The 13,137-nt window shown below is 43.4% G+C and overlaps 1 protein-coding gene across 1 annotated transcript in view; it reads right to left on the reverse strand.

Annotated features, from left to right (window-relative positions):
* cfap54 (cilia and flagella associated protein 54) overlaps positions 1 to 9,707 on the reverse strand; it is a 139,350-nt gene extending 129,643 nt beyond the window's left edge. Inside the window, exons 1-9 of the mRNA XM_065008111.1 lie at positions 9,502 to 9,707; positions 9,030 to 9,135; positions 8,679 to 8,822; positions 8,298 to 8,466; positions 8,097 to 8,155; positions 7,755 to 8,012; positions 5,493 to 5,594; positions 2,689 to 2,881; positions 1,071 to 1,169 (exon numbers count right to left, since the gene is read on the reverse strand). Coding sequence (XP_064864183.1) covers positions 1,071 to 1,169; positions 2,689 to 2,881; positions 5,493 to 5,594; positions 7,755 to 8,012; positions 8,097 to 8,155; positions 8,298 to 8,466; positions 8,679 to 8,822; positions 9,030 to 9,135; positions 9,502 to 9,650 — 1,279 coding nt within the window. The 5' untranslated portion in view covers positions 9,651 to 9,707. The remainder of the gene's footprint in view (positions 1 to 1,070; positions 1,170 to 2,688; positions 2,882 to 5,492; positions 5,595 to 7,754; positions 8,013 to 8,096; positions 8,156 to 8,297; positions 8,467 to 8,678; positions 8,823 to 9,029; positions 9,136 to 9,501) is intronic.
* Positions 9,708 to 13,137: the final 3,430 nt, after the last annotated feature.

A 13,137-nucleotide genomic window follows, 5' to 3' on the forward strand; every position in this document is an offset into this window, starting at 1 on the left:
GTCAGTCGTAGTTGCATCTTTTGGTCACTGTAGACCTCCATGTTAAAATTAGAATATTCAACTTATTATATTTCAAAAAGTATGAATATCAAAAATGTAAATGTAAGCAACTCAAGTTAAACCTCTCTGCACGATATAAAGTTAAAATGGTATATTTAGCATAAAAGCTGAAGGAGTAGCGGTGGGAATAATAACGATAATAAGCAATTGAAGTATGACAAATAGTGGTGTGTTGTTTCGCAATCACACTAATCACAAGTTCAATAGCTCAATATAGTTCAATCGTTTTTAAATTGGCCTGTTTCGGCCTCCCGAGTTGTGCAGGGGTCTAAGGCACTGCATCACAGTGTTAGCTGTGCCACTAGAGATCCTGGTTCGAGTCCAGGCTCTGACACAGCCGACAGAGACCCACGGGGCGGCGCACAATTGGCCAAGCATCGTCCAGATTAGGGGAGGGTTTGGCCGGCCGGAATGTCCTTGTCCCATCGTGCTCTAGCGACTTCTGTGGTGGGCCGGGTGCACGCATGCTGACACGGTTGCCAGGTGTACAGTGTTTCCTCCGACACATGCGGCTGGCTTCCGGGTTAAGCGGGCATTGGCTTAGCTGGGTCCTGTTTCAGAGGACGCACGTCTCTCGACCTTTGCCTCTCCCGAGTCTGTACAGGAGTTGCAGCGATGGGACAAGACTGTAACTACCAATTGGATATGATGAAATTGGAGAGAAAAAGGGTAAAAAAATAATTTTGAAAATAAACTTAAAATATTGGTCTGTTTCCTTGTTGTATACTTGAGAATACCACAGAGTTGGATAATAATTTGGTGAACTTGATCAATGTCATTTGTTTATTGATGAACCAACTTGGGGTTTCGCTACCGGTTCAGACACAAACAAGCTTGATGGGCATACTTCAAATGACTAGGCAATAGCTTGAAGGGGTGGACTGATCATGTTGTTTTATACCAACAGACAGTGTAACATTAGGAAAAGTGGCCAATTTTGGTTTTAGGGTAAACTTCACCTTCAGCACCATACTAGCTAATATGGAAAGACAGTACTCCAAAGTTCTCACCAGCAGCCGCCATGTCCATCAGAGTAAAGTTGGCTGTCACTGCATTTAAACAGGTGGGGATACTGTCATCCCTGGCACGCTCAGTGGACCCTCCAATTCCTAAACATATAATGACAGGAAACAGCATCAATCTCAATCAGTCCAATCAATGGTAGTATTTTCCAACAGCCACTGTGAGACTACTGAAGTGTAGTCTAATGAAGCTAGCCTATGAGTGTGTGGGCTAAAGGATCTATCTTGCAAAATAGATTCTAAATCTCAACAATACTAACCGGGATAACGGTTATATACAGTGCATTCGGAAAGTATTAAGACCCCTTAACTTTTTACAATTTTATTATGTTACATCCTTATTCCACTCAATCTACACACAATAACCCATAATGACAAAGCAAAAACAGTTTTTTAGATATGTTTGCAAATGTATTAAAAATGGACGGGGAGCATCGCTGCACAGCTATTTTCAGGTCTTTCCAGAGGTGTTTCATTGGGTTAAAGTTATGCGTTCTGGCTGGGCCACTCAAGGACATTGAGAGACTTGTCACGAAGCCACTCCTTCGTTGTCATGGCTGTGGAAGGCAAACCTTTGCCCCAGTCTGAGGACCTGAATGCTCTGGAGCAGGTTTTCATCAAGGATCTCTCTGTACTTCGCTCCGTTCATCCTTTGCCTTGATCCTGGCTCGTCTCCCAGTCCCTGCCGCTGATAAACATCCCAACAGCATGATGCTGCCACCACCATGCTTCACCGTAGGGATGGTGCCAGGTTTCCTCCAGATGTGATGCTTGGAATTCAGGCCAAAAAGTTCAATCTTGGTTTCATCAGACCAGAGAATCTTGTTTCTCATGGTCTCAGAGTCTTTAGGTGCCTTTTGGCAAACTCCAAGTGGGCTGTCATGTGCCTTTTCTGAGGAGTAGCATCCGTCTGACCACTCTACCATAAAGGCCTGATTGGTGGAGTGCTGCAGAGATGGTTGTCCTTCTGGAAGGTTTTTCCATCTCCAAGAGGAACTCTGGAGCTCTGTCAGAGTGAACATCGGGTTCTTTGTCACCTCCCTGACCAAGGCCCTTTTCCCGCGATTCCTCAGTTTGGTGGTTCCAGACTTCTTCCATTTAAGAATGATGGAGGCCACTGTGTTCCTGAGGACCTTCAATGCTGCAAAACATGTTTGGTACCCTTCCCCAGATCTATGCCTCAACACAATCCTGCCTTGGAGCTCTATGGACAATTCCTTCGACCTCATGGCTTGGTTTTTACTCTGACATGCACTGTCAACTGTGGAACCTTATATAGACATGTGTGTGCCTTTCCAAATAATTTCCAATCAATTGAATTTACCACAAGTAGACTCCAATCAAGTTGTAGAAACATCTCAAGTTTGATCAATGGAAACAGGATGCACCTGAGCTTAATTTCAAGTCTCATAGCAAAAGGTCTGAATACTTGTAAATAAGTTATTTATGTTTTTTATTTTTAATACATTTGCAAAAATGTCAAAATGACTGTTATCGCTTATTTTTTTATTGAATCCATTTTGGAATAAGGCTGTAACATAACAAAATGTGGAAAACATCAAGAGGTCTGAATAGTTGCCGAATGTAATGTAAGTACAATACTAACCAGACAGTATACTGATGCCTGCAGACATGAGTTCCAGGGAGACCTCCTGTATCTCTGGCTCCTCGGGCATGCCTGTCTGAAGTGGGCGACGGGAGGTGTCCCACAGCGCTTCCACTATCGCCAGGAACTGGGCAGCGTTCCCCTCAAACAGCTCCATCAACACTCGCTCTGTAGGGGTTCGAGGCCACGGCATCTAGAGAGGAGCGAGGGAAGGGGGAGATCGGGGGAGATAGAGAGAGAAAAAGAGAGAGAACGAGAACGCGAGAGAGAGAGTGAGAGAGCGTGATATTAGGACTATAGTTATCAAAATCCAGAAAATAGCTGTTAACTTCTATAACCACCTAAAAGGAAGCGATGCCCACACATTCCACCACAAACACAAACAGGCCCAATCAACACAATTAGACCCAACCAAAGCAAAGAAAGCAAAGAGATAACTATTTGACACACTGGAAAGAATCAACCAAAAAACGGAGCAAATTGGAATGTTATCTGGCCCTAAATAGTAATAGTAAATAGTGAAAAAAAAAACATTTTTTAATCATTTTTAGATAAAATTACACCAAATAATTTATTAAAACACACTGTTTTCCATTGAAGGTCAACAGTAGCCTCAACATCACTCTGTAGGGTAGAACCATGGTGTAGCTAGAGGACAGCTAGCTTCTGTCCTTCTTCGGGACATTGACTTCAATACAAAGCCTAGGAGGTTTCTTGGTTCTCATCCCCTTCCATAGACCTACACAGTAATTATGACAACTTCCAGAGGACGTCCTCCAACCTATCAGAGCTCTTGCAGCATAAACTGACATGTTGTCCACCCAATCAAAATATCAAAGAATTAATCTAGTACTGAAAGCATACGCTACAGCTAGCTAGCACTACAGTGCATAAAATGTGCTGAGTAGTTGACTCAAAGAACGAGAAAGACAATAGTTGAAAAGTTTTATACAAATAGCATATGGTTAGCATATGAAGGTTTGGCTTGGAAAGGTTTTTTCGGCTGGTCACAGGCAGCTGATGTCTTGTGCACTGAAGTCCACAAGCGAAGGGAAATGGTGAAATGAGGAATTATGTGTGAACCGTTTCAAGAAAAACCGTTTCACAGGAAAGTGATTTGAATGAGAAGAAGAAAAAAATCTTCATCAAAATGCAATTTTTGGCAGAAATGCCTTCTGGAAGATGTGACCTTTCATGTGACTTAATAACGAAATGTTATGCCATCTATAAATACAAATACAATTGTTAAATTATGAGCCTAGTTGGTTTAGCCACAGAAAAAGACATGAACATTCCTGCTAGGCATGATTAGCTGAGATAATGGATGGGCTGGACATGTTGAGAGATGAGTTCGGATGGGTCTGCCATGTAGCACGCTTCTGTCTATAGCATGGCTTTTTTGAAAAGATATAACGTTAACCATGAAGAACTGCAAAAGTGTTGCTACTGCTCTCAACAACATTGCTGCCCTGAATTTACCAGGTTCTATCGACAAAGATCAGTGGGAAAAAGTTGGGATGGACTACTTTCTGCACACCGTCATTGTAAACCGTAGTGGCTTGACACAACAGGTCAAACAAGCTGTAGCTAGCTACAAACAAAACGGAAAAGACACAGGACGTCTTACTTAGTTCACAGATCACTGAACCTGTACATAGCCCATCTGTAAATAGCCCATCCAACTACCTCATCCCCATACTGTATTTATTTATTTATCTTGCTCCTTTGCACCCCAGTATCTCTACTTGCACATTCATCCTCTGCACATCAATCACTCCAGTGTTTAATTGGTATATTGTAATTACTTCGCCACCATGGCCTATTTATTGCATTTACCTCCCTTATCTTACCTCATTTGCACACACTGTATATAGACTTTTTTATACTTTATTATTGACTGTATGTTTTGTTTACTCCATGTGTAACTCTGTGTTGTTGTATGTGTTGAACTGCTTTGCTTTATTCTTGGTCAGGTCGCAGTTGTAAATGAGAAGTTGTTCTCAACTAGACTACCTGGTTAAAAAAAGGTGAAATAAAAAATAAATAAATAAAATAGTTAAAGTGGTTCCAGTCTGCCGTGAAGCGTCCCATCTATGTAAGTCAAGACAAAGAATGCTATCTGGCCCTAAACAGAGAGTACACAGTGGCAGAATACCTGACCACCGTGAATGACCCAAAATGAATTAATGCACAGACTCAGTGAGCATATCCTTGCTATTGAGAAAGGCTGCCGAAGGCAGACCTGGCTCTCAAGAGAAGACATGCTATGTGCACACTGCCCCCAAAATTATGTGGAAACTGAGCTGCACTTCCTAACCTCCTGCCAAATGTATGACCATATTAGAGACACATATTTCCCTCAGATTACACAGATCCACAAAGAATTTGAAAACAAATCCAATTTTGATAAACTCCCATATCTATTGGGTGAAATACCAGTGCGCAATCACAGCAGCAAGATTTGTGACCTGTTGCCACAAGAAACCAGTGAAGAACAAACTATATTTATGTTTATTTATTTTCCTTGTTGTACTTGAACTATTTGCACATCAGCACAACCCTGTATATAGACACTAGTTTGTAAGTGTAATGTTTACTGTTAATTTTTTATTGTTTATTTCACTTTTGTTTATTAACTATTTCACTTGCTTTGGCAATGTAACATACGTTTCCCATGCCAATAAAGCCCACTGAAATTGAACTAAGAGAGAGAAATACATGAGTAAGAATTGGAGTACTAGGCTGTTTTCACAATACCCGGATAAAGCAGGATTTTGAAGGATTGATACAATAGCAGTGCTTACGCTCTGAATCTCCTTGAGGTTACTCTTCTGCTTGTGTCTGAAGAGGCCTTTAGGTTTCCTCCTGGGTTCATACACCGACCGTTTAAACACCATGGTAGCTAGCTGTAGGTGAGTAGAATAAAATACCATTCATGTGGTTATAGTCCAGTGCATTTGGAAAGTATTCAGACCCCTTGACTTATTCTAAAACAGACTGCGCTTATCTGCGCAGGCTCAAATTTCCTCTGTGAGGCCGTCTGCGCGGCAGTTTAGAGGGAACATTGCCAAAGTCCGAAACGAACAAAACGTCACAAAATGTCGTCATAATATATGAACAAACTCTTCTAGACCGCATTCAGCATGGAAGCATGCGGACACCTTAACACCCAACAGTCTCTGCTTCAGTTCACACGGGTGCAGAGACAACAGATAGGTTCTTATTGCTATGTCAGTACATGCCGATACTTACCAGTTTCAGAGTATACAGTGCATTCTGAAAGTATTCAGACGCCTTGACATTTTCCATATTTTGTTAAGTTACAACCTTATTGTAAAATGGATTAAAATATTTTTCTCCCTCATCAATCTACACACAATACTCCATAATGACAAATCGAAAACAGGTTTATAGAAATTATTGCAAATGTATTACAAATAAAAAACAGAAAGACCTTATTTACATAAGTATTCACACCTTTTGCTATGAGACTCGAAATTGAGCTCAGGTGCATCCTGTTTCCATTGATCATCCTTGAGATGTTTCTACAACTTGATTGGACTCCACTTGTGTTAAATTTAATTGATTAGACATGATTTGGAAAGGCACACATCTGTATATATAAGGTCCTGCAGTTGACAGTGCATGTCAGAGCAAAAACCAAGCCATGAGGTTAAAGGATTTGTCCATAGAGCTCCAAGACAGGATTGTGTCGAGGCACAGCTCTGGGGAAGGGTACCAAAACACTTCTGCAGCATTGAAGGTCCCCAAGAACACAGTGGCCTCCATCATTCTTAAATGGAAGAAGTTTAGAACCACCAAGACTCTTCCTAGAGCTGGCCGCCCAGCCAAACTGAGCAATCGGGGGAGAAGGGTTGAGGAGGTGAGCAAGAACCAGATGGTCACTCTGACAGAGCTCCAGAGTTCAGCACTCCACCAATCAAGCCTTTATGGTAGAGTGGCCAGACGGAAGCCACTCCTCAGAAAAAGGCGCATGACAGCCCGCTTGGAGTTTGCCAAAAGGAACCTAAAGGACTCTCAGACCATGAAAAAGAAGATTCTCTGGTCTGATGAAACCAAGATTGAACTCGTTGGCCTGAATGCCAAGTGTCACGTTTGGAGGACACCTGGCAGGCCCAATCCCTATGCTGAAGCATGGTGGTGGCAGCTTCATGCTTCAGGGATGTTTTTCTAGTGGAAGGGACTGGGAGACTAGTCAGGATTGAGAAAAAGATTAACGAGAGAGATCTTACAGAGAGATCCTTGATGAAAACCTGCTCCAGAGCGCTCAGGACCTCAGACTGGGGCTTAGGTTCACTTTCCAACAGGACAACGACCCTAAGCACACAGCAATGACAGCACCGGAGTGGCTTTGGGACAAGTCTCTGAATGTCCTTGAGTGGCCCAACCCGATCTAACATCTCTGGAGACCTGAAAATAGCTGTGCAGCGACGCTCCCCATCCAGACTGACAGAGCTTGAGAGGATCTGCAGAGAATGGGAGAAACTCCCCAAATACAGGTGTGCCAAGCTTGTAGCATCATACCCAAGAAGACTCGAGGCTGTAATCACTGCCAAATGTCCTTCAATAAAGTACTGAGTAAAGGGTCTGAATCCTTATGTAAATGTGATATTTAAGTTTTTGATTTGTAACACATTTGCAAAAATGTCTAAAAACCTGCTTTTGTTTTATCATTATGGGGTATTGTGTGTAGAATGATGAGGAAAATGTTTTATTTAATACATTTTAGAATAAGGCTGAAACTTAACAAAATGTGAAAAGTCATGGGGTCTGAATACTTTCCGAATGCACTGTATATTATAGTAATTCATGCCTGGGTACCAGTCATTTTATTTAATCCTTTTTATCTGGTCTTCATGGCATAGTTTATGTGTGTCGTTGCTATTAAGGCCATGAGGTAAAATCTCCCCATTAGTTACAATAGGTCAAGATGAACCCCCCCATTTTTTTAAAACATTTGTCACATCCCTACTAAAGACAGTGCATCATGCCTTTTGGACCTGTATGTAGGTAGACACAATGTTTTGAATAAACCTGTCCCATACCTTAATGGTGGCCACTTTGTATGCTCTCTGAGTCTCAGTGGTGGCAGGTAGACCACTCATCTCTTCCAGCTTGCCCAGCTCACTGACTTTACCCAGGGCTCGTCGTGCAAACACCTCTGCCTGAACATTGGCTTGGCTGTCATAGTAACACTGGCACACAGCACAGTACAGAGTTGCCCTCCAGGCCAGGAACCTGGCAGTCATCAGGGGGATGGAGGTCTCCAGACAGATACAGGCCCACAGAAGGAACTCCATAGCCTGGAGGGGAGGAAGGGACAACATACACATTTACCCTACAATCACATGCACCATGGAAATAAATGTAATTGTTAGATTGTGTACCTGTGCAGCGCGGCTCATGGACATCAGGTATCTACAGATGTTGTAGATATAGAGTGAACCTGAAGAGAGAGAAAGATAGAGAGTGATAGAAAGACACAGAGACAGACAGACAGAGAACACTGAACCACAACTGACAACTTCAGACATTGATTCAACCAACATACTGCTTATACCACTGTAATTGCTACTGTATTACTGTACCATTGTAAAGAAGCCAGCAGAGATGTTCGTGGGGAAGCACGGCCTGCATCATGATCCTGACAAACCCCAGGATACTGAGGAGTCTCTGGACCCCCTTCTGGGTGGGCTGGCTCCCTCTTTCCCTTTCCAGCTGGAAGGCACATAGGCAGCAGCCCTGCAGAGCCCGGAACTAACAGACACACAGGCCACAGGGACACAGGTAAGACACACAAAGAGGTGGAGGATAGAGACCATCACAAAAATTACAACATAAACGGCAAGCCCATTATGTGAGGTGTGTTCTTGTCGGCTTTGTTTCATTCTGAACACAGATCCACAGACACAACATATACACACACGAGAACACTGATAAGCACACACACACACAAATACTGTCCTCACCGTCAGCTTGGCTTGGTCTGTGTCGAACCCCTTGGGGAAGAAGGAGGTCTTGAAGTGGTCAACATCCCTAATGTCTTCTATGGTCACAGTGCTGAACTGCTGCAGGTAGCGACAGTAGCCCTGCCATAGACCCAGCCTGTATAACTGGAGAGAAAAAAACTGAGCTTGAACTAACAAAGAAGATAGTAATACAATAGATTGGGTGTGGCGGGGAATCCTTGTGGTCAAATCAAATATATGTAGCTCTGTGTGAGTGAGTGAGTGAGTGAGTGAGTGAGTGAGTGAGTGAGTGAGTGAGTGAGTGAGTGAGTGAAAGAGAGAGAGAGAGAGAAGAAGGGAATACAAACAAACCTTGATGCCAAAAAGAAAATCTGCCATTTGCAGCATGTGTTCTTCATAGTAGTTGGTTGGTAGTCGAGGTTTGTACTTGTTCCATATTTCAAACAGAGTTTTGGCACTACATACATTGGAGAGAAAAAAATCTAATCAAATGTATTTCTAAAGCCCTTTTTACATCCGCAGATGTCACAAAATGCTATACAGAAACCCAGACTAAAACCCCAAACAGCAAGCAATGTAGAAGGCTAGGAAAAACTCCCTAGAAAGGACAAAATCTAGGAAGAAACCTAGAGAGGAACCAGGCTATGAGGGGTGGCCAGTCCTCTTCTGGCTGGAGAAATTCACACATCAGGCTGCTAGCTTGCACGTAAACTGAAGTTACTGCTAGCTAGCTAGCTAACGTTAGGCCTAGTTTTCAAACAAGAATAAGATAGCCGTTAGCTAACGTGACACTTGATTGGGATACAGCCAGGAAATGTCTCACCCTCTTGCGTAGGAGTTGTGGTCGAAGGTTGGCAAAGTACTAATTCGTTTCATAAATGACATAAACTTTTTTATGTCTCCATCAAACGCTGATATTACTGGGTTTCTTTTACACATGTTCCCGTAAAATGAAGCTGGCAGTGGTTCCATTTCGGTCGACAAAAGCGGTTTCACTGACTCAAACCCAACAACAAACTTCACCGTACCAAAGTTAGAGCGGTTGTCATGGTAGCGACCCTCGTTGTCGGTGGTTTGGCGCCATCTGCTGGACAACACACACCGACCCTCCAGTCCCACGGCCTTATCAAAGATGGGACACTTCACGACACTTCGAATCGAAGTGATTTTTAAGGCAGGTTACTGCATTTTCGCTGACCCTAACCCGTTTCCTACCCTTAACCTGCTACATTACTTACCCCAACCTACGAAAAAAATCACATCGGTATCGAAGTGGTGTGAAAAGAGTGTTTCTCAATCAATGGTGGCTGGTGAAGGGGAGAGACTATGGACACAGTTTACGCTTAAAACCAACTACCAAACACGTAAAAATCACTCTTACCTTCATCCTAACCCTGACACTAGCACCTAATTTTAATACATTCTTAAATGAACTATCGGTTTGTGTCCTTGTAGCCTTTTCTGGTCCGAAGCAGAAACACGTGAAGTTGATCGATCCCGGTTGAGGGAGTTGTTTTTTTTAATAACTGGTCGCAGGATTTGAGAGAAGGGTGCAATCGCGTGATTGTTGGTAGTCTTAACAAAGAAACGTTGACACAAAAGTATTCACCTCACACACATGATTAAGGGACTGAAAAAAAGAAGACATGTACCATGTCCAGCAGCAGTGTGTGGGTAAAATCACTGGGGATAATTGCTTTGTTTGCTCTACCCTTACAAAAAAAGATTGCCGTTTTGAAACTGCAGTAAAAGTACAGTAACTGCACTCGACTGTGGTATTTTGGACGCAGATTTGCGGAACTGTAGTTATACTACACTCTAACTGCAATATTTTTTCGTGATGGTATTCCCTGTTTATACATATGCCTTGCTCCCATGATATACAGTGCATTTGGAAAGTATTCAGACCCCTTGACTTTTGCCACGTTTTGTTATGTTACAGCTTTATTAAAAAAATGATTATTTTTTCCCCCTCGTTAGTCTACACACAATACCCCATAATGACAAAGCGAAAACAGGTTTTTAGATTTAAAAAAAATATTACAAATAAAAAACAGAAATATCACATTTACATATAAGTATTCAGACCCTTCGCTATGAGAATCGAAATTGAGCTCAGGTGCATCCTGTTTCCATGGACGCCTTAACCCCCAACACAGTCTCTGCTTCAGTTCACACGGGTGCAAAGACAACAGATCAAAAGGACTCTGCACCACCTCAACACAACTAACCACTGGGCCCTTGCTACAAGGACAATCCTCCACCCTCCACCCTGGACTTCCCAACCATGTGTTAGGTTGTCTTTGACCACATAAGTGTACTTGTAACGGTTAGAGTTCAGTTGATGTATTTTTAATCTGGACATGTCATAGGTTCTTATTGCTATGTCAGTACATGCCGATACATACCAGTTTCAGAGTATACAGTGCATTCGGAAAGTATTCAGATCCCTTACATTTTACATTTAAGTCATTTATCCAGAGCGACTTACAAATTGGTGCATTCACCTTATGACATCCAGTGGAGCAGCCACTTTACAATAGTGCATCTAAATCTTTTAAGGGGGGGGGGGTGAGAAGGATTACTTTATCCTATCCTAGGTATTCCTTAAAGAGGTGGGGTTTCAGGTGTCTCCGGAAGGTGGTGATTGACTCCGCTGTCCTGGCGTCGTGAGGGAGTTTGTTCCACCATTGGGGGGCCAGAGCAGCGAACAGTTTTGACTGGGCTGAGCGGGAACTGTACTTCCTCAGTGGTAGGGAGGCGAGCAGGCCAGAGGTGGATGAACGCAGTGCCCTTGTTTGGGTGTAGGGCCTGATCAGAGCCTGGAGGTACTGAGGTGCCGTTCCCCTCACAGCTCCGTAGGCAAGCACCATGGTCTTGTAGCGGATGCGAGCTTCAACTGGAAGCCAGTGGAGAGAGCGGAGGAGCGGGGTGACGTGAGAGAACTTGGGAAGGTTGAACACCAGACGGGCTGCGGCGTTCTGGATGAGTTGTAGGGGTTTAATGGCACAGGCAGGGAGCCCAGCCAACAGCGAGTTGCAGTAATCCAGAGATGACAAGTGCCTGGATTAGGACCTGCGCCGCTTCCTGTGTGAGGCAGGGTCGTACTCTGCGGATGTTGTAGAGCATGAACCTACAGGAACGGGCCACCGCCTTGATGTTAGTTGAGAACGACAGGGTGTTGTCCAGGATCACGCCAAGGTTCTTAGCGCTCTGGGAGGAGGACACAGTGGAGTTGTCAACCGTGATGGCGAGATCATGGAACGGGCAGTCCTTCCCCGGGAGGAAGAGCAGCTCCGTCTTGCCGAGGTTCAGCTTGAGGTGGTGATCCGTCATCCACACTGATATGTCTGCCAGACATGCAGAGATGCGATTCGCCACCTGGTCATCAGAAGGGGGAAAGGAGAAGATTAATTGTGTGTCGTCTGCATAGCAATGATAGGAGAGACCATGTGAGGTTATGACAGAGCCAAGTGACTTGGTGTATAGCGAGAATAGGAGAGGGCCTAGAACAGAGCCCTGGGGGACACCAGTGGTGAGAGCACGTGGTGAGGAGATGGATTCTCGCCACGCCACCTGGTAGGAGCGACCTGTCAGGTAGGACGCAATCCAAGCGTGGGCCGCGCCGGAGATGCCCAACTCGGAGAGGGTGGAGAGGAGGATCTGATGGTTCACAGTATCGAAGGCAGCCGATAGGTCTAGAAGGATGAGAGCAGAGGAGAGAGAGTTAGCTTTAGCAGTGTGGAGCGCCTCCGTGATACAGAGAAGAGCAGTCTCAGTTGAATGACTAGTCTTGAAACCTGACTGATTTGGATCAAGAAGGTCATTCTGAGAGAGATAGCGGGAGAGCTGGCCAAGGACGGCACGTTGACTTTTTTCAATATTTTATTAAGTTATAGCCCTATTCTAAAATGGCTGAAAATATTTTTTCCTCATCAATCCACACACAATACACCGTAATGACAAAGCAAAAACAGGTTTTTAGACATTTTTGCTGATTTATTACAAATAAAAAGCAGAAATACCTTATTAACATTAGGACTTCTACATCTAGCTACAGTACCAGTCAAAAGATTAGACACACTTACTCATTCAAGGGCTTCTTTATTTTTACTATTTTCTACATTGTAGAAAAATAGTGAAGACATCAAAACTATTACATCTACTTTGAAACAAAAGTATTCACCTCACACGCATGGTTATGGGCTTAAAAAAAGACAGCTGTGCCATGTCCAGTAGCAGTGCGTGGGTAAAACATATATATATAAAAATTCAATGGGGATAATTGCATTGAAACTGCACTCGACTGTGGTATTTTGGACACAGTAATTGCTGAACTGCAATTATACTACACTCTGACTGCAATGTTTATTTTGTCAGGCTCGACAATGGAGATCGGGAGAACATTTAATAAATAATGGACATGAAACAGGACAGGAACAGTGTCTGGAGTGGACAA

The sequence above is a fragment of the Oncorhynchus nerka genome, linkage group LG23, assembly GCF_034236695.1.
Source record: "Oncorhynchus nerka isolate Pitt River linkage group LG23, Oner_Uvic_2.0, whole genome shotgun sequence".
Taxonomy (NCBI): domain Eukaryota; kingdom Metazoa; phylum Chordata; class Actinopteri; order Salmoniformes; family Salmonidae; genus Oncorhynchus; species Oncorhynchus nerka.